Here is a 20457-nt window from a genome sequence, read left to right as displayed (position 1 = left end):
TGTCAATTTCAATTTGACACACGAAACACACTGTACTCGGGACCTACCTACACACCTCTATTCCTGGTACTTCCCATATGACACAAAGTGGGTTCAAAATGGGCCAAGGAAGATGGTTGAACTGGGTGACTCATTTCCCCGGGTTCCTCGAGAGAAAAAAATTAGCCGAGCGGGAGCAACTCGAAGAGTTTATTATAAAAAGGTTGAGAAGACGGATGAGATGGAAGAAGTAGGTATCCGTTCATCATTTGGCCCCTTGTTTACTCCGCCTTACGTACGACCTACGCCGTCTCCTTTGTAAGGAACAACAACCCTTTGGTGAAAACCCGCTTGCCCACATCGAACGCCACCGATCAAGCACCGTAGTTGGTTCATGTCAGTGTGTCGGTCACTCTTCACACTCCTCCGCATCAAGTCGTCAATTTCGAACCCATCTTTTCGAATTCGGATCCATAATTATCTACAGAATACTTTTATATATATATATATATATATACACACACACATTCACGAGAGGCGTTTTTTCTCACTCCTAAAGCATACCGCACCATTGTCCGTACACAACCCTCAACATGGCCAAAGCAATACCTCAATCCGCCGACCCAACGGTCCGCTACCTCTCGACATCTCAAGCTTACGATCTCTGGTCGGCAGTCTATGATACAGACGGCAACTTCCTGCAAGCTCTAGACACGATTGAAATGAAAATCTTCATGCCGCGCTTGCTTGGTCTCCTTGAAGCATCAGCCTTATCTCGTCCGTGGAAATTGGTCGACTTGGGATGCGGGACTGGTCGAAATACAGCTGCGTTGCTAGAGGTCAAGGACGCCAATGTTTTCGGACTTGATGTGAGCCCTGGTATGCTCGAGGTTGCTAGGCGGCGGCTAGAGAATGGTGGGGCCAAAGGCAGATTGAGCCTCGAGGTGTTTGATATGATTGAGCAGGATTCGGCATCTGATTCGGCCTTGAACGCTGATGCGGTGGTCTCGACGCTAGTCCTTGAGCATGTTCCCGTCGACGTCTTCTTCAACCACGTCGCAAAGATCCTCAGACCAGGTGGCTATCTGTTGTTGACCAACATGCACTCGGAGATGGGTGGCATCAGTCAAGCTGGATTCGTAGATCCCGACACTGGAGAAAAGATCCGCCCAACAAGTTATGCTCACACCATCGCCGAAGTCGAGGCCGAGGCAGCGAAGAAAGGGTTCGAACTCATCGGGAACCAGATCGAGCAGAGAGCCGTAGACGAGTCTCTGGTCTCTCTTCTTGGTGCAAGGTCGGCGAAATGGGTCGGAGTGACGGTCTGGTTCGGAGGAATCTTCCAGAAAAAGAACTGATGTGAAACTTTTCACTCGTCCATGGAGTGAACGCTTGGGGTCCGGCCGGAAAAGAAGCCCCGAACCAAGCGTGCTCGGTGGTGTACAAGATTCTCATACTTTTGCAACGCCGTCTTCAACACAAGCGTTCGCCAATCGAGATCGTCATCTAGAATGATTTGGGTATATGCAAATAAACTCGCGTCAAAGAGTCCAGGGGTTGTCTGTCCAAAGAAAAATTTCTGTTCTCCCAGGAGAGTAGACAGTGCTTGGAACGCTTCATCCGCTTTACTGTACAGTTCTTGCTGGTCGATCATAGCGCTCGTCTTTAGCAGTTCGTCTCGTGCGGCATTGCGAAGTTGACGGGCAAGCTCCGTCCGAACGGCCCATGTGGAAGATGCTGATGCCACGTACATAGGCCATGCCACGGCCTGGAAGTTATGCTCATCAAGATACAAGTAGTAGAGCCACGCGCTTCGAATGTTGTGATCGATGAGCGCTGTGTAGACATCTTGCCGCACATGTACTGCCTCCTCTTTGCCTCCTTGTGATACGACCCATCTTGCTAGTCGGTTGGCAGGAACCGGAGACGGTGGCCGCTGGTCTTCTTGAGACGCAGGGAGGAGGAAAGGCAGAGAGCCGGTGGGTGAGGCGTGATTGTTCGACGGTCTCGTGCGTAGAGGGATGCCGTGGAATTTGAGATACGCTTGCCATTTAAGACAGGACGGGTTGAAAGACGGAGCATCTCGACTCGGTGGTACGTCGGATTGGAAAATATAGAGGATGTTCTCACTTCGGCGTCCTGGGGCCCTCTGGGGGAGAACATTTGGAGGATAGACGATCAGGGGAAAGCGATCGAATATGCGTTTGATGGGCTGCGGAAGCGAGAACCATGAGAACGCAGAGGGATCTTGTGCCTTTGACTTCGAGGCATTCCTGGCCGCCCGCGACGAGGTGTTGGTTGCGATCTTTTTTTCCTCGTTCATCTCCAACCCCATGCTCCGGCCTTCCCACCTCCTCAAAGTCGACCAGGTTGGAACGGAATGGACATGTACGAGGACTCGGAAAGGTGAAGAGGAATGACAGGACGTCAAGTGGTTAATGGTACACGGAGTCGTGTTTAGCCGTAGAGATCGAAATTACGAAAGTTCTCCACTCAAACGCCATGCTTTTCTGCCGCTCAAATGTATCCACTAAGGGGGAATCTACCAGACTGCCACTCTCGATCACAAATGAGCATGGTGCTTTTGTATGCGAAACACGCTTCATCTCTAGACATGCAGCACACGTCTGGTGTCATTAGGAGTTCCCAGCAAGGCCTAATCAATAATGAAGTCTCGCACCTAGAGACATCTCTGAATGTCTGCCCAGCCAGGTAACTAAATGCTGCCCACAGAAGCCTGTCAATGCACTCCTTCATGATCCTGCCTCGGAGACGAATTTGACAGTAATGGGCGGTATGGCGTTTGGCGAACATGTCTATGAGTCGAACGGCATCTTGTTCGATGGCATCTCGTGTTTTCTATCCACATTGCTGTCAGTCTTCTGGGCATCGCAGCACGTGCTCCCGCGAATATCAAGATGTCCCTTTCCTGTTGGGAGACTGCATGCGTCAATTTCAAGGGGTCGCCTGCTAAAGCACTGAAGAGCCGCAGATCAATAATGTCCTGGGACAGGGGGCGGTTGGCCAATTATCTAGGTAGGTTCCGACAGAAAGGGATTGTAGTAGGTTGCTTTCTCATCCGAAGGGCCTTCAACCATCAAATTCTCCTCGTTCCTTTTGGCCCATCCCATCCTGCCTCAGTACAGCAACCAGTTGCACTCAAAGCTCCGAGCCATGGACATAATACCTGCGGAAGCGCCGTCCAGAACACCGGCGTGGGCTCTGTTATCCGAGAAAGAGAAGACACATACCACCTGGAAGCAGCTGCTCGTGGCCGCCCTACCTCGTTTCATGCAGCCGGGAGGCCTCCCGTCCAAAAAGATAGGGCCGACATCATACTTGGATGCCCTCAGAGGCTATGCAGCCCTTATTGTCGTCTTCTTTCACATATTTCCCACACCTGAAGCCGAATCCAGCGGTTGGCGCCGTCAGCCATTCCTCAACCTGCTCGACTCGGGCAAAGCCATGGTGATCCTATTCTTCGTCATCTCGGGTTACGCCCTTGGATATCGACTTCTCATTCTGACCAGGCAAGGAGATGCGGAGAGTCTGCTGAATGCACTGTCTTCATCCACCTTCCGGAGATACTTCAGGCTTTATCTCAGCAGCGCGGCGGCATGCGCTTTTTCTTTTCCCTTTGTTCGCATGCAGTGGTATAACACTCACAAGGGGCTGTACAAGCCGAGTCTCATCGACAACATAATCGACTTCTGCATCAAGACGGGCGCGTTCCTCAATCCCTTCGGAGCGCAGAAGTCTAATCCCTACCTGTACCAGCTCTGGACCATTCCTGTGGAATACCGAGGCAGTATGGTCCTTTTCTTGGTCATCCTTATTACGTGCAAGTTGAGCACAAGGGATCGCATGATCGCCACATGGCTCATAATACTCGCCTGCTATGTCTGGGAGGTGCGTTTCCAGGCAGAGTTTTTGTCCGGTTTCTTCATTGCCGATCTCTCCATGAGTCGGCGACCTGAGCGTATGGACCGGCGACCATCATTTTCCCGGGGGCGGTCAATCGCTGGAAAGGTTGGGTGGTCCCTTGTGCTGGTCGTGGGGCTGTTCCTGGTGGCACGACCGAAAGTTGGTAATCAGCTCGGGTTTATGAAGTCGGTCCCTTGGGAGTTCCTCGATTCCCTTGTGCCTTCATGGTACGGGGCAAGTACTCGATATGCTTTCTGGATTTCTCCCGGCGCTTTTGCAGTGGTGTTAGCGATCGAATCATACCCTACCTTGCAGACGCCTTTCCACTGGCGCATCTCTCAGTACGTGGGCGACTTATCTTTCGGTCTATACGCAATACACCCACCTGTCGGCCATACTCTCACCCGCCTCTTGACGGAACCATTGAGGCAGAAATTCCTGAACGACACATTTCTGGCCCATATCCCAGGTTTCATTCTGGTGATGCTTGCGGTCTTTATTGCCGCGGACTATTTTGAGAGGGTGGACAGGAGATCTGTGCGGCTTGCTCGATGGCTTCAGAAGAAAGTCTTCGTCTAGCCATGGGAACAAAGAGGTCTGCAGAACGGCGGTAGCAATCTTTTAGAACCTAAAGACGATGAAATATAGAATGACAGCTTCCTTATCCGATAGACGATTCGCGGGCTTTATGCTGTTCTTGTACTGTTATATTTTGCGGTCGGTACTGGTGTTCGCTCCTCTTTGCGACAGGATTTAGCTACTTCGAGACGAGGATGGTAATAGGTATTTAGTAAAAGCACATTGCCATGATTACTCCTTGGGAAGACTGACTAAGTACGTAAAGGGGTACACAACTTCTCGTAAATATCCGCCCTTCCCTCCCTCTCCCTTCTTTTCTTCGCTAGCCATTTCGGAATTTCTTTTACAAATACAGCTTGAACAAGGCCCACAATTCAAGGTCCTCAAAGCATCTTTATGCGACTCCCAAAATCCTCCATGTACTGTACGTCTGTCGAGAGACTTCCGCACTATGTATACTCAGACCAATACATAATTACTCTCGTCGTCCGTTTCCCTTCGAGGCAAGTTTTCTTATTGTTGATCTGACTCGCAGCCATCTCGATACGGAAAGGTGATTAACATCGTTTAGTTTGGTCGCTTTGGGTAGTCATATAGTGGAATAGTGCTATAGCCTGAACCGCCATCTTTATCTAGTCCTGAGAATTCGACTCTTGAGAATCTCGCTCCTGCAAATCCCGATCGTCACGTGTACGAAGAAAAATATCGTCGTAGATGAGTTGCTGCGCAGTGGGCATATCGGCATATTTTGCTTCGAAGCACTGGCCGTCTTTGTATGCTCTAAACCCATCATTCGACACAATGACGTTGGTATGAGCCGTGTCTGAAATATCGTATATCTCTTGAACTGGAACCTCGACGCATCTACCCTCAGTAAGAGTAATAGACGCTATCAAGAGAACGATAAGAGGTTCAAGGTAGTGCAATAGCATGTTGAACGTCTTGCAAAATGGACTTGCTGTTGTGGTCTCCCGCTGGATTCAGTGATAAGTGGACGTCAATGAGGAGGAAGAGAATGTGAACGAGGATGCCCTAGGACAAGGGAGTCCATTACTCAAATATAACAGCTCAGCAGGATTAGTTCGCCTCAAGTTTTCAACAAAACGTTGACATAAATGGACGAAGTTAGCAACAAATACACCTTCGACGTCGCGGCACGGAGTATGCGGGATAATCATTACCTCCGGGCACTTTTTACCTCGAAATCACCAATCAACTTGTCTTCCACCTTTGACTTTGAAGTCTTCAATGTTCAATCGCATAGAATCAATTACTCTTTGGCTTCAGATCTGGTTATAGGTAAAGGGTGTATAGGCTTGTACAGGGCCCCTTGAACCAATACTGTAATGGGTACTAGCGCCTCGAGGCATGACCCCTTGGTACTCCTCTATGCATGTCTTGGTGCGCAAAATCATCACACCCGAAGCCTCAATCTATCGCGATGAGAGGCCTATAGGGTCAGGATGAAAAGACGAGGTCTTGTCAAGCGTTGTATTGTCTTGCGTAAAGTGTTGTAAATATGTTAAGTCAGGCGACGCAGAAGGAGATCTAAGTACCTTGAACTATGCTATCCCTCAACAGGAAAGGTGCGCTACGCACAAACCAGGAAAGTGGCCCGATGGGCTCGACACCGATCTCTCCCGTCGACACCATCCCGACCCTCGTTCGCGGTTGCAGGTGTCACATTTCCCTTGGTGGCTGTAAGCAGAGACGCTAAATATATCTGGCAGCCGCACTCACACAATACGAGTACTGTCTAGGGGCTTACTCCAATGCCCTTACCGATCCTCCCCCACGCATGCCACCCTCGAGTCCCTGGCCGAACACCTGAAGATCTCCTGCTTGTTCCCCTCCGCTAGTACGAGTAGTTGTGCTCAAATCATCCACCGCCGCTGTCATTTTTGACTCCTGAGAGCGTTCCTCATTTTTCACGTCCTGTACTCCTACGCGTCCTTTTCCACGTCTAGTCTAACGGCCTTTGCAAACTCTCTCTCGGACGGACCTCTGAATGATTCGACAAAATGCAGGAATCCTCTGGCGAGAAAGTGTCTAGCCCGCCAAAGACTGGGAGAGTCGAGGACGGTAAAATCCGCAAAATTCGCACTGCCCACCGCAGCGAAACCACGCCGATTCAGCACTTCAATGGAAAAACATATGCTTGCGAATCGTGTAAGAGGGGACATCGCGTGAACAAGTGTGATCATGGGAGGACAAGGCCCATTTCTGAGACCAATCAACCAGGCCGACCATCTGCTGGTCAGAGGAGAGGCTGCCACTGTCCCAGGAACTGCGCTTGCACGACCAAAACCTGCAAATGTCAAAGAGATTGTGCCTGCACCCAAGAAATGTATCTGGTTGTCAGAGTCGATGCGCCGCAACTCATTAGTCGCGAAGCAACGTCTAGCCCAAAGCCCGTGTGGGAGGATGCTAATGGGAATAAAATGACCTTGAAGAAGGTATGGGCCGACGCAAATGGAAAGGAGCTCAATGATGAAGAGTACCAAGAACGAAAGAGAAGGATGAGAGAGCGAGAAGGAGGCGCCTCGAAAACGGCAGAGGCCTCTAAATCGAGTTGCTGCGGCTCCAAAAAGCCGAAAGAAGAACCACAGTCCCCTGAGCCACTCTCAACAGGCGGCTGTAGACACCGACAGAATATTGAGAACCAACCGGATTCAGCCAGCCTTGCGGCGACTCCGGCTGTCCCAAGCGTGTCTGTGAAGCAATCATGGAAAGCGGCTTGTTCTTGTGGCTCGGCCTGCTCTTGTTTGTACTGTCCAGATCACCCCAATAACGCCACCTCTATCAACCATACTCAACAACAAGTGAAGAATCTGGCGGAACAAGCGTACTCGGAATTCGACGGCTTGATGCCAGTCTCATTCATGCAAGGAAATGATTCGACGTCTTGTATGGGTGGTCGGCCGACTTTCTTCCTTTCACGAACTCCCAATGTCTCTCAACAACAATTGGAACAGTACTTTCCCCAGAGCTCTGATCCAAACGCCATATACCTCAGATATCCTATTTCGCAGCACTCTTGGACCAATCAACCCGCCAGCTCCCACTGTTCTCACGTCCCATCTCCGACAACGGTCATGGCTATGACTCCCGATCCGAGCGAATCTTACATTGAGCCATTGCCAGATTTGTCGCAACCGTCGCTCGACTACGACTTTCTTCCAAACAATACCAATGGGACTTGGGACTTTTCAGGTGGCCAATTTGGCGGTTCTTCGTTTAGCTGGATGGACTTTGATGCTTCCCGAGGCACTGACTATAACATAGGCCAAGCTACTGTTGCTTCGGCAATGGATGGAGGCATCTTTTCGGTTTCTCAGGCTTTACCAGGCCAGCAACTTCCTGAAGTCAGCGTCAACATGGATGCAATGCTGAGCCCGACACACCTGAATGGTCTTCCTGCTCTTACCAGCGAACAATATCCATCCCCGTCGACACCTTTCGACGCGCAAAACACTTATATCGATTTCACTTCCCCGTTGGCGGATGGCCGAACGCACCAGGCGAGTTTTGCACGTTCGCCTAGCGCCGTACCACAAGTACAATCAGGACCATGTCTTTTTAGCACCCAATCGATGAACCCGACACCCCAGACCACCCAGTCTCTCAGAGCACCACAGCCTCAGCCTTCTGCGGGACTTGCTGGTTCTCACTATTCAATACCAATATCTTGGGATCATTTCGACCCAGTTAACGAGGACCAGACCAGCGGCAACCTCACAACAGCACCCATCGCAACTTCACCTCAACTTTTGAGCCGAGTATAGCATCCTCCAAGCTCCGACAGATGAGAAGAGATTTGCTTTTGCGGCGTTGACGAATTACGAGTGCATTTCCACGGAGTACACGAGGAAAGGGACGAGACTTATGATATTTTTTCGTGACATTAGCGATCACAAACCCTGGCGTCATGAGTATGATTTTATACATTGAAAAAGAGCCCACTTTCTGCAGAGTGACAGTGGCCAAACATATTGCGGTGGTTTCGACATTATCTCTGGTATTGGTAGTGTTTGTTTGAGGCCATCCTCACCTCCTAGCCGTACATGAGATGGAAAATATACATAGTTGCCTAGGTATGTACTCACGCAGAGGTAGTGTTTCGTGCCATGGTGGTTACTCCCACGCCACGCGAGGTATACAAAGAACGAATGAAATTAAAGAGTACATATCTCATTACTCTGTACTTTTGATATGTATTTTAGTGTTCTAGGTGCTATTTTTCAGAGGTTTTCCAGACCTGTTGTAGGTTGTTCGACTTCTCTTTCGAAGCTGATTGTCCCTGTCCCCCATCGCTCCTCGTGCCTTCCGCCACCACCACCACCACCAAGACTCTTGGCTCACCCATTCCATTTCATATTGCCATGTTCATGACTCTCGTGGCCCTTCATCCCACCCCGAATAGGGAGTGAAGTCGCCATCCCATGCAACTCAATACTCGCCCCGCGAGTCAGTCTTGTTGGATAAACCTAGGTCCAACCATAAAGTGTTTCCGGCAGCAAGGGCATTTAACATAAAGTAAGGGGGGAAAAAACAGGGAATGCGTCGTCTGGGCTGTGTGTGAATGAAAGCGCTGATCAGCTCTGGAGGAGACGAAGGAGGCAGCTGGAGAACCGTTTTCCGTGCAAGTGCAGGTGTTGTGTTTGTGTACTTTAGTCCGGTCACCCGTGGACAGATAAAACGGCCGTTCCCAACGCCATTGTCGAACCCACGGGCCGTACTGATCCTGCCATGCGGTCGTGGACGTGAAGTTGAGTTTGATTGTGCTCGTAAGCGTGAGTTTGAGTGTGAGGTTGAGGGGGGACCAGTTCAGCGTGCGTGTGACCGACAGTGTGGTTTTGAGGCTGCATTTGATGATGATGATGATGATGATGACGAGGCTCATGCTGATTCTGCCGGCGTGAACCATCTACCCTGGCCTTCAGACTTATCACATTGACAAACTCGACACCGTCGACGAGCATTATTCCATCCTCGCCCATCTCTATCGTACTGGCGCCCCGTGACATCTTGCTCGGACTCTGCGACGGTCTGTTGGAACGGCGTGAAAGGGAAAATGATGTGCGTCGAGCAGGTGCATGCGCTGTGGTGGGTTGAGATGAGACTCCTCCTCCTTCTTCTTCCTCCTCCTCTCTATCAGTCTCATCCTCGTCATGTGCGTGGCGCGCTGATAGGGAGACTGCCGAGTCGGGACGAGACTGCGCCGACGTCTGAGTCAGCGATTGAGTCGACGATGTAGGTGTCGCCGTCTGGGGACGTACTTGTGTCACAACGCCCGGTCTCGTCTTGTACTTCTTCGACACCGACCTGACAAGACTCGAAAGTGATCGTTTCCTTCCATTCGCGCCCGTAATTGTGCTTGTGTCCACACTTGCACTCATACTCTCTCCTTCACCAGTCTGATTCGCGGCATGCTCATCAACGCCCTCCGTCCGCGGGTTCGCCTTCGCAGAGAAAGACTTCGATCTTGCTAGAATTCCAACCCTCGATGCTATACTCTGGCTAAAGCTCTTCCGAGGCTCAACATCTTCGCCAACTCCCTCGGCCAGACCAGAGTCGGCTCTCGTTAGGGAGGTCACGGATTTCGACCATTGATGCTTATCACTACTCGAGATTCCACTTAGACTCCTTGATTTCGGTCGAAGACTTGCTTTCGACCCTGGACGGGTAGATGCAGATGCATACAAGGCTTGGCTGAGGAGTGCTTCTTCGCGGGTCTTCGGAATATCCGGGCCCGGACACGCCCCCAGACATTCAGACGAGTAACTCCGGCTCAGTGATCTGGCCCTGGACCCCGACTGCGATCGTGGACGGCGGGACTGGGTGAGCAGCCCGAAGGGACTGGCGTGACCACCGCCTCCATTGACCAGAATAGAGCGCAGCGGAGTAGGTGAGGCTGTTCGTGAACCAGGGCGAGGCAGAGAAAATGCCGACGACGAACACGTATTGTGATACAAGTCCTGAATCTCCGTGTGATCACGAGAGTTCGCCATGCGGTGACACCAGTGCACTTCCCACCCTGGTTTTGCCCCTGACGAAGATGCTGATCCAGAGGGTGTAAGGTCTCTCGATGACGAACGGGTCCGTGATCCTGGCTGTGGAGGCGGCGAGTTGGATTTTGATCTTGATCTCGAAGTTGGATGGGACTTCTTCCTTGAAACCGACTGGCCCAAGGTGTCCTTTTGGACAAAGAGAAATTCACCGCCGTTGACGTGCCAGTCTCCTCCGTCCAACGCATCCCCATTACCCACACGTTTGACAATCTGCCATGCCGACTTGACCGCGCCGCTAAGGAGGTTGTGCTGGATATACTCTGGGTGTTTGCCTCCCATAGACAATGTCTTGTGCATGCCCAGCATATCGTATAGTTGTGTTGACGGGTCGGCATAGATGGGGTACGCACATTTTGTCAGTGCAGCGTAAGAGGACAGTAAACTCGGTGATCCAGGCCCTATTATGATTACAGATGGTGGTGGGTGGGTGTTTGGTTTGGAGAAATTGAGATATGCTCGTCGTCGAGTAGGGTGGAAAGGACTTGCCGGCGAGGACAATCGACGAATGTATTCCTGGCAGTTTCCGCAGAAGAAATGACGGATGAACACCACAAGGATATGATTCGAGGTCGAGGGCGAGAGCGAGGCTGAAGACAAGGACGAGGTTGAGGCTGTTTTGTCGTGGTCGTCGGCGGTGGCACCGTGAGGCTCGAAGAGAGACCCAAAAGGTACAGGGACTCCGTCGGGAGTATAGATGTTCAACTCAAAGGCCTGTTTGAGGGTTTGTGAAGTCGGGATATTTTCAATCGCCATACTGATTGACACTCGTCCGTCCGGCTTCGATAGTGTTCCCTTTTTACCTGACGCAGTCTCTTTTCCTCTTCCTCTTTACTCTCCAGCCCTAAAGAACCTCGACTGCTGCTGAAATGAAATCGGCACCCGATATCCCGGAAACAAACGACACAACCGGGCGATGGAAAGTGAGTGCCTTGCACACAGTACACGGTTCAACCGCACACACGCCACTCTTTACTCTCGGCCAGCCGATGCAAATATTAAAGAAAGACAAGAACGAAACCGAAAGGGCATAAACTCATCAGGAAAGAAAAGAAAATCCCCCTACCACAACAAAGCAGCACGAGTGCACTGCGTTTCTCCACGAGAGCGAACTAGCAGAGTAATAACTCACCACCGCATTGTTGACAATCGCGTCAACTGCTCGTGTGAAGGGGTTAGTTGATGGAACCACGTCTGTCTGGACATCCATGCTTCGAAACTCTCTAGACGAACCCTGATCGGACGCAAAAAGCTCAATCCCACACGGAGTATCCGTACGTGGACCAGCCAACAAGGTCTAGAACGGAAACAGGTCCATTTGGGGGCAGTCTTGCAGAATCGGCCCGAGGAAGCCCTCTGTTCGAACGAGGCTCATCAACCCATGAGCCATAACTAAGCCAGCTGTCCAAAACTTGGCGTTTGGGGGTTCAAGGTGCCGCTCATGGTGTTTCAGGGGCGGACAATGTTTCAAACTCCTTCGAACCTCAGTGGAGGACGCGAAGAATCCTGAAACGCAATGCGTCCAACGTCCATCTCGTCACTGGCCAGTCACTCGTAAGCGACGTTTTCCCCAGCTGATTGACCCTCAATATTACTCCATACGTCCCTACTACGGCGGAATTCAATACTCCCTCTTCGGAATTTCCGTACGAAAGCCGCATCTTCATTCGTGCATTGGGACTGCCAAGCGGGCAATTGTATCGGTATGCACTCCGCCGTATGCTTTGCCGCAACATCTATGGAGACATTTTGCAGATTGAAGGGGCATGCCAGATAGACGAGATGCACTCCCTGCTACGGGTCTACCTAGTCCAGTACTGTACAATATTGCCATACGCGACGCCGCTAAAGGAAGCGAAACCTACACACGACCAACTCTTGCACAGAGTCTCCGAACCGATCACGACAATGCTGAGACACGAACGTACTCCGTACAGAGTACAAGCGAAATGAACGAATGAACGAATGACTTTGTTGAATTCAAGCGAATGTATATGGGTCAGTCTGAAAAGCAAGCAGCAACAACGATACCAATCCCGCAACGTCAATGTCAGTCTGATTCAACATCCCCTCCTCAACCTTGCAGGACTTCCTGACGTCCTCCCTATCCTGCTGTTCACACCTCTCGCCTCTCCACACACTCCACATCCTTCCACAATTCGACCCCAACTGTATCAATAAATGACTGTCGAGTTTACCCTTTTCCAGGACCCGTGGCTATCGGCAGATGCCGTACGCTCGGGCGGACCAGCATGCACTCAGCACTTAGCAGGAGATATCCCATGCTAGTAGGGTCGAGCCTCTTCCGAAGGTGCAAGACCACAAGCCGGCCTGAATGAACACATGCTTGCATGCTCACCATTGTCCAGTGTTGGTGGCAGATCTGCATGTCTTGGGTACGGCGCTGTAGACGGCCAAGATCGGTACCGATGACGGGTCTTCTCGATTGAAGATTCACTGTACGGTGTAATGACTGCATCAAAAACAGTATGGCTCTGTAGAGCTCGAGAGTAGTCTGAAGTTAATCATCGTTTGTCTCTCGTCCGCTGAATCAATCGTAGCCACCTCCAACTTGGCTTGCGAATGCCGTCGAAACACTCTGGGCGTCTTCATCCTGGTGCATGCCCTTGCCGAATCTGGAGCTACCGCCCATGTACCCGGCGTTGGGAACACCGCCTTCGACATACCGCTTCAATCGATCCGCCTGGTTGTAACTGGCGTGCTTGGTGACGTCGTGAATAGACAGCTGATCGAGACTGACGCCGCCTTGGCCAATAACACTTCCCGTCACATCCGACTCCGTGGCAACAGTCGACTCACCAGCAACACTACCCGGGACACCTCTGGGTTTGACCCCATTCGATCGTCGGCCATTGGCATTCTGGAGAGAAGGCCAAGTGTCTGCGGTGAAGCTTTGAAACATGGGCGGATAACCAGCTGGGACACCAACACCGCCCATGGCCGATGAGTGAATAGATGAGACATCGTCGGGAATATAGCCTACAACCGAGCCACCGTCGCGGGGACCGCCACGTCCGTTCATCATTCCGCTGGCCATGTGGGTAGCATGATTATATGCCATCTGGTAACGTTGAGGGCCGCGATACGACTGCTTAGGTCGACTGAACTGGTGTAGCGAGATCTGAAGATTGGTCAAAGGGCCCTCGACAAGGCAATTGCTTCCCTTGAAATGAAGCAACAAGTAGTGCCACAGAGGGTGTTTAGACAGCACTTTCGGGTTTCCGAGAATGACAAGGCCGTACTTCGCTCGTGTCATGGCGACGTTGAGACGACGAGGGTCGCTCAAGAAACCAATACCTTGGTGATCATTAGACCTGACGCATGACAAGATGATGTAGTCCTTTTCTCGTCCTTGGAAAGCATCGACTGAAGCCACCTCGATTTCCTTGTACAATTCCTTCTTGAAAGTACCATTGGCTTGCATCGAGCTAACAATGTAGCTGCGTTGGCCTTCGTAGGGAGTAATGACACCAATATCGGCCGGCTTGACCCCAGCCTTGAAGAAGCGCGTGACGATCTTCTCGACATTTGCGGCCTCGGTTCGGTTAAGGTAGGATGTACCAGAAGCCGAGATTTCTTCGTTGCCAAGGTTCGACCAGAACATCATCGGGCTTTGAACCACAGGCCAAGGGAAGTCAATCTCGCGGCGCGTGCGATGTTCAGCGGTGACACCGTTCTGCAAAGTTCCTTCATAAAACATATTCGAAGGAAAGTCCGACAAACAAGGATGCATACGATACTGGACATTGAGTCGAATAGGTGCGCACCCGAGGGTGACTAGGCGTTCGAACAAGGACTGATTGAGACCTGCTTTGGCCGCCTTCTTGTTCATGATGACAGGGCCAAGCTGCTGATGGTCACCAACAAGGACGACTTGCTTGCAACCAAGAACCAAAGGAATCATGCATTCGGGCTCAGCCGATTGAGTCGACTCATCAATCAAGACTGTTCGGAACTTGAACTTGGCGAGTCTGGGATCTCCAGCACCCACACAGGTACAGCAAACGACATCGGCATTCTGCAAGATCTCTCGTTCAGCTGAACGTGTCAACGACTTGTACTTCTTCTCGTCCTGACTAGACAATTCACCCAATTCAGACTTGAGCTGATTGAGCTTGCTGAGTTCGACGTTGCTGTCGTTCATCCGGACCTGTTCGTGCAAGGACAGGAAACGAACTGGAGACTCAACATCTTCTCGTGATTTGGCCGTGACACGAACGACCTTGAGCCCAGTGCGGTGGATGCGCTCACAGAGCTGGTCGACAGCCACGTTGGACGGTGCGCAAACCAGAACTTGACCACCATTTATCTTAGAAAGGTGGTAAATGATGGTTGCTGATGTGACTGTCTTGCCCGTACCGGGAGGACCTTGGATCAAACTCAGCGGTTTTTGAATGACCGATTTGACAGCGCTGATCTGACTACTGTTGAGTTCGGGCAAGCCAGGAACGCTGAATTTCTTAGGCATCTGAGTCTTCATGGGCGCTGCTGCAACTTCGTGACCGAGGAGTCGGTGGAAAATGTAGCCAGAAACACTCATTTCGTCAACGGCAAAGGTTCTCATAGCGAGCTGCATTCGATCGAAAGAGGTGGCTTTCCACACGTAGTCGGCTGTGAAGTTGTGGGTACACTCGGTCGGCACTGATTTATGGTCTCCTTTGGCTCGTAGTTCAAGGGTGACTTCGTCAGACTGATTATTCGGAATCTTGTAGACGTAGCCAACCCCCTCCCACGCAGGACGCAAATCGCCAGTATACTTTAGGCGCATCTCGTCACCAACGGCCAGTTTGACATCACCGAGTTCGAGCTTGGGAAGAATAAAACTAGCCAAATGCTTGTTGTTGAGACCCAGGTCCCAGCGCACGATCAAATTGTCTTGCGATTGGCTTTCTTTCAGTTTACGATCATAGTCGGCTTCGATCTTGACAAGAGGCCCAAAAACGTTCTGGTACTGGTATGCGTCATCGTATCGGAGCAGAACTGGTGCGGGTTCGTCGTCGATATTCGATGCCTTCTCAAGATCCGTGATGGTGGCGGCGGAGTTTTCCTTCCACAGTTCCTCTAGCTTCGCAATCATCTGAGGGCTCAAGTGCCGGGCACGGAGTTGTTCCTGGTCAGTGGGTTGCGCAACGAGCCACGACAAGAATGATCGGTCTTCGATCAGCGGTTGCCACCTGGAAGTATCCCAATTCATATCCTTGGATGAAGGCATGGCGGCGCACGGTTGTCGACATAGTAGAACGACCACGGTATCTGATTTTGCCGGAATGAAGCCCAACAGAAACACATTCTTGGTTCCGCAGTTGTAGCACTCCAAGACAGTATCGCCCAGAGAACTACTCGGGTGAAGCTGGACCTCTTTGTGGCGTGCTCGGACCAAGTGGTTCACGATGTGCGAGGACGAAGTGTTTCCGCGAGCGCTGCAGAACCACTTGCTGCAAGTGAGGCATCTGACGACGCTGCTGGGGTTATGGATGCCGCAGTACCTGACGATCAGAATCTAAGTCAGTAGAGTCCTCAGGCCAAATCCAAGACTGAACTTAACGTACGCGCACGCATGTGGTGGTAATTCTTTCTCCTCCTCGGCCTTGGTGGCTTGCTTCTTGCCGTCCACCGCTGCACTTGCCAGGCTTTCCAAGTCGTCTTCCTCGACACTTTCGGATTCGTCGTCGTCGTGTTGTCGTCTTCGGGGGCCCTTGGCAAGGCTGAGGACACTTTCGTCTGGGTCAACCGTTGAGATGTCGTCGCTGGCGTTTATGGCGGCTGCGGAGTTGGACACCAAGTGGTTTCCCATATTACTAAAGGCCTCCATGTTGTTGATGTTCTGAGGCACTCCTCACAGAGCCCTTGTGAGAGAGTCCGTCGTTTGCAGGAGCAAGTAGAGAGAGGTTATGAGGGTTTATCGGGAGCGCAGTTTTGAGGGTGAGCGAGAGAGAGTCGTTCTGTGGGACTGCTACCATTTGTATCACACCGACACCACGATTCCACACCCCTCCAAGTATCTCCAGAATGTCGTATGCGCTATGAAGGACATGCGCAAGGGGAGTAGAGAGAGTGAGTCGGTCTATTGAGGTGGCGGAGGGGTGGAAGGGAAAGCGAAAGGGCAAACAAGGGCGGAGTTTATTATTCGACGCTATGATGTGCAAAAGTCCTAACGAGTAATTTTCCGCCCAAATTTTGTCCCATACAAACCACCCTCCCCGTTTGCACTCCGTTTCTCGTTTCTCTCATCGACCGCTGCACGCCACCATGTTGCGAAGACAGGCCAGAGAGCGCAGAGACTACATCTACCGCCGCGCTCTTCAACTTCGAGATGCCAGTATTGCCGAAAAGCGAGCCCTGCTGAAAAAGTCCCTCGCCACAGGCAAGCCTCTCGACCCTTCTGTCGCAAACGACAAAGCCCTCCGCAAAGACTTCAAGTACGACGAGTCACTCGATCCAGAGACTGCAGCTGCCCAGGAGTCACTCGACGACGAATATGCCATGCTCTCAGGCCTCGCCGACCCCAGACCACTCGTCACCACCTCCCGCAGTCCGTCTACTCGACTGGCCACATTCTCCAAAGAGATCAGACTCCTCCTGCCCACTTCAATTCGCCTAAATCGAGGCAACCTGATCCTTCCAAATCTGCTGGCAAGTGCGAAAGCCGCAGCTTTGACCGACATCATCCTCCTGCACGAACATCGAGGCACTCCGACCGCCATGACAATCTCTCATCTGCCCCACGGTCCCACGGCTTCTTTCTCTCTACACAACGTCGTTCTCCGCGCGGATATACCAGACGCATCAAGGGGCACAGTATCAGAGTCATATCCACATTTAATCTTTGAAGGCTTTACCACCCGACTGGGAAAGAGAGTGGTCCAGATTCTCAAGCATATCTTTCCTCCGCGAGACGGCCCACACAAAGTTGGCAACAGAGTAGTCACCTTCAAGAACGTGGAAGATAGTATAGAGGTTCGTCATCACGTCTTTGTCCAGACGGGCTATAGAGTCGTGGAGCTGGCTGAAGTTGGTCCTAGAATGACCATGAGATGCTTTCAAATCAGAGGAGGAACGCTGGAGAAGGAATCGGGTGGAGAGGTCGAATGGGCCTTAACCCAATATACTCGCACAGGACGCAAGAAGGATTATCTTTGAAAATTTGTTTGGCACTGGTTGTGTCCAAATTTGACTATTTCCGAGGATGCAAATGTCTAATGAAATCCAGCAAAACCAAGCAGTGAAATGCGTCCGCACCAGATCATGCCCAAAAAAATCAGAAGCCTCGAAGGAACGACAGAAAAACCATCCCAAAGCCTGCATAGCACTGCGATACTGGACCTTCCATAGGGATCGATATCACTATCGGTGTTGCTCATGGGACCGACGTCACCCAGCATCCGGGGCTCAAAATGAGAAGTTCGGCGACTCCATCTCTTTACCAGCCTCCCTCTGGGGTCATGGCTCTTGCCTTCACCTCATCCATCGGCTGGTCCACAGTTGGATTTACCAGCATTGTCACACTAGGTTTTCGCAAACGACCTTCGATGTTCTCAACCGCGCCGTCTTCAAGCAAATTCAAACCATTGTCCTTCATCACTCTAGGGCCAAAGAACTTGAAAAGCCGATCATCCGCAGTTCCATCAGCTTGGAGTGCCATCGCGTCTTTGCCGCCTCTCTTCACCCGCGCCAATTCCCGAATACCATCACGATCCTCCCAGCTAACGCCGACTCTCTTCTGGAAGAACTTGTTGAACATGGCGAATGCAAAATCGAAGGTACTTCCCGGAGGTGCAAGCTGGGTGACATATCGGTGCCCAGGACGGATGTAGATGCTGTAACATGCATAGGACTTTGTTCTTGGGAACTCAGGGCTTGCCCCTGCAGCGAGATCTGTTATCGAACCTGGACCGTTTCCGTTTGTCGTCGACGTGGATCGTAGGTTGGGATCGAATTCAAAAAGCTGTAAACTCTGAGCCCATGGGTTCGGAACATGAACCTTCAAATTCGGGTTGGACGGCTGAAGGGATTGTGGCAGACTGCTTGCGATGACAGGGTAGTTGCAGAAGGGGAAGGGCTTTGGAAAGTAATACAATGGTACAGGACAGCAAGGAAGCGACGGGATGAAATTTGCCACAGAGTATGAGGGCATGTATGCCTTTGGTACGGCGGTAACCTCATGGCCCTCCACACAGTCTGTGTGAACAAGTTCCGAGCGTCGCAGATTTTCGTTGATTTTATATACCGCCTCGTTGGAAAGGCTCGACCAATGTTGAGGTTCTTGGTTGGTTAAGGGGTACTTGGCTGATGACATTGTATGTGGGAGGCGACATGTCGACGATGTGGTTGGCAAGACAGAGGAAGAAGACGAGGAAGAGGAGGGAAAGACATCAGATGCGTAACGCACCTTGAGTCTATGCTTTTCGAGCCGGTTCCGGAGGATGTCCTTTCTCACGAGCGTGAGAAGGTACATGAAGCCTTTAGAGTCGGTGAATGGGCGGTAGCCGTCTGTGGAGACCACTGTCAGTCTGTGAGACACCCTTACTCGAGGAAGCCATGGGAGACGCATGTGTAATCGTGCAGGCTATACTCACTTGTACCCATCTCCTTGACGAATTCAGCACACTCAGCCTCGTATTCATTTGCTTTGTTTCATGTCAGCATCCTCACTCCAATGGATCCAGAAACCAACAGGCTCTGCTGTATTCGGAACGGAGGATATACCTGTCATCTCGACACGCTCGTCCTTGGAGCAATGCATCTCTTCCGTTTCACCGTCTTTCTCGCCGTGTCGTGAACCTGGTGAGCCAGAGAAACTGTGGTATTGTTGCTGCTGCTGTTTCTTCTTTTTCGGAGACTTTGCTGCGCTTCCATCGTCGATGTGCGTGCTATCTCTCTTTCTCTCCACAAGGCTGACCCCTCCCATGCCGTCATCATCCTCATCTTCGCCGTTGGGGTCGTCGTTGACCTGCTCGGGTCCGCGCCTCCTCTGGACCTCATGTGTTGCGGCGTCGATAGCGGCAGGTTCGTCCTTCTTCTTCGCACGACTCCGTTTCCGCGTCACCTTCGAGGCCTTGCCACTCCTCTTTTCATAAGTGTACTTTGCCTCATTGAGCGGTCTGCGGGACTTCGTCATGGTCAAGCTATCTTCCAACCAGTCGAGGCTGACGACGTGTACGCTTTTCAGGCGCCGTGCCGCTTGGACTGTGATAAGGCACACCGTTAGGGAAACCAGAATCGGATCTCAGGAGCAGAGAGGATATATCCATGCATTGGAGCTTGTAATAAATGGTTCGTACTACGATGCGAGGAAATAGGTGCGGTAATCCCGCGAGTAATAATGCGCTTTGGGCAAACAAACCACCCATGAAGTCATGCAAACGGTCCATCAACATTGAGAACCGAGACACAAAGCATGCCCCCCATAAGTTGGCCCAGGCACGACCGGGCTGAAAGCAAAAGGTCTGCAAAAAGCAAAGGCGTTACTTACCCATGGGATGGTACTTCTTCCATGCCTTCTTGCTGGCTACAAGATGTGTGACGTCTGTTGTGATGTCCTTGACGAAAGCACCACCGGCATGTTCGACCCAATTCTTGATCTTATCTGTCTTGTCGCCAAAGTCACCGGTCGAGGCAACTGTGATGTTGCGAAATGTTTTGCCCATATTGAAGGGTGACAGGATGAGCTGTGCTTCCGCAGCAGAGACAAGTAGCGACGAAATGCTCAAGGTAGCCGAGTAGAAGAAGAGTGATCCTGGTACCTCCCGTGAGGGTTTGACTTGGGCGGGAAGAATGGAGCAAGAGAAGGAATAGGTCAAAGGACTCTAACCACATAAGGTAGGGTTGAAAAAGAGGAAGAGCAAGAGCAAGAAAAAAACAAAACAGATTGGAAGAGACGGCAGAG

The 20457-nt window shown here is 51.4% G+C and overlaps 9 protein-coding genes across 9 annotated transcripts; 4 read left to right on the top strand and 5 right to left on the bottom strand.

Annotated features, from left to right (window-relative positions):
• Positions 1–572: 572 nt before the first annotated feature.
• On the top strand, positions 573–1337 carry PV08_08624 (uncharacterized protein; the record flags this gene model as incomplete). The annotated part of the gene is made up of 1 exon (XM_016382949.1): positions 573–1337. The coding sequence occupies one exon, from the start codon at positions 573–575 to the stop codon at positions 1335–1337; it is 765 nt and encodes a 254-aa protein (XP_016233652.1).
• An 11-nt stretch (positions 1338–1348) lies between these two features.
• PV08_08623 (uncharacterized protein) lies at positions 1349–2314 on the bottom strand (the record flags this gene model as incomplete). Its single annotated transcript, XM_016382948.1, has 1 exon — positions 1349–2314. The coding sequence occupies one exon, from the start codon at positions 2312–2314 to the stop codon at positions 1349–1351; it is 966 nt and encodes a 321-aa protein (XP_016233651.1).
• Positions 2315–3153: 839 nt separating this feature from the next.
• On the top strand, positions 3154–4482 carry PV08_08622 (uncharacterized protein; the record flags this gene model as incomplete). The annotated part of the gene is made up of 1 exon (XM_016382947.1): positions 3154–4482. One exon carries the CDS (start codon positions 3154–3156, stop codon positions 4480–4482), a length of 1329 nt encoding a protein of 442 aa, XP_016233650.1.
• A 632-nt stretch (positions 4483–5114) lies between these two features.
• PV08_08621 (uncharacterized protein) lies at positions 5115–5414 on the bottom strand (the record flags this gene model as incomplete). The annotated part of the gene is made up of 1 exon (XM_016382946.1): positions 5115–5414. The coding sequence occupies one exon, from the start codon at positions 5412–5414 to the stop codon at positions 5115–5117; it is 300 nt and encodes a 99-aa protein (XP_016233649.1).
• A 1089-nt stretch (positions 5415–6503) lies between these two features.
• PV08_08620 (uncharacterized protein) lies at positions 6504–8267 on the top strand (the record flags this gene model as incomplete). Its single annotated transcript, XM_016382945.1, has 1 exon — positions 6504–8267. One exon carries the CDS (start codon positions 6504–6506, stop codon positions 8265–8267), a length of 1764 nt encoding a protein of 587 aa, XP_016233648.1.
• Positions 8268–9161: 894 nt separating this feature from the next.
• PV08_08619 (uncharacterized protein) lies at positions 9162–11306 on the bottom strand (the record flags this gene model as incomplete). The annotated part of the gene is made up of 1 exon (XM_016382944.1): positions 9162–11306. The coding sequence occupies one exon, from the start codon at positions 11304–11306 to the stop codon at positions 9162–9164; it is 2145 nt and encodes a 714-aa protein (XP_016233647.1).
• A 1795-nt stretch (positions 11307–13101) lies between these two features.
• On the bottom strand, positions 13102–16383 carry PV08_08618 (uncharacterized protein; the record flags this gene model as incomplete). The annotated part of the gene is made up of 2 exons (XM_016382943.1): positions 13102–16057; positions 16121–16383. 2 exons carry the CDS (start codon positions 16381–16383, stop codon positions 13102–13104), a joined length of 3219 nt encoding a protein of 1072 aa, XP_016233646.1.
• A 437-nt stretch (positions 16384–16820) lies between these two features.
• On the top strand, positions 16821–17711 carry PV08_08617 (uncharacterized protein; the record flags this gene model as incomplete). Its single annotated transcript, XM_016382942.1, has 1 exon — positions 16821–17711. The coding sequence occupies one exon, from the start codon at positions 16821–16823 to the stop codon at positions 17709–17711; it is 891 nt and encodes a 296-aa protein (XP_016233645.1).
• Positions 17712–17991: 280 nt separating this feature from the next.
• On the bottom strand, positions 17992–20218 carry PV08_08616 (uncharacterized protein; the record flags this gene model as incomplete). Its single annotated transcript, XM_016382941.1, has 5 exons — positions 17992–19061; positions 19148–19198; positions 19278–19455; positions 19549–19757; positions 20044–20218. 5 exons carry the CDS (start codon positions 20216–20218, stop codon positions 17992–17994), a joined length of 1683 nt encoding a protein of 560 aa, XP_016233644.1.
• Positions 20219–20457: the final 239 nt, after the last annotated feature.

This window comes from Exophiala spinifera, assembly GCF_000836115.1.
Source record: "Exophiala spinifera strain CBS 89968 unplaced genomic scaffold supercont1.6, whole genome shotgun sequence".
Lineage (NCBI taxonomy): Eukaryota > Fungi > Ascomycota > Eurotiomycetes > Chaetothyriales > Herpotrichiellaceae > Exophiala > Exophiala spinifera.
The sequence above is the reverse complement of the archived record's forward strand: the minus strand, read 5'-3'. Positions and strand labels throughout refer to the sequence as shown.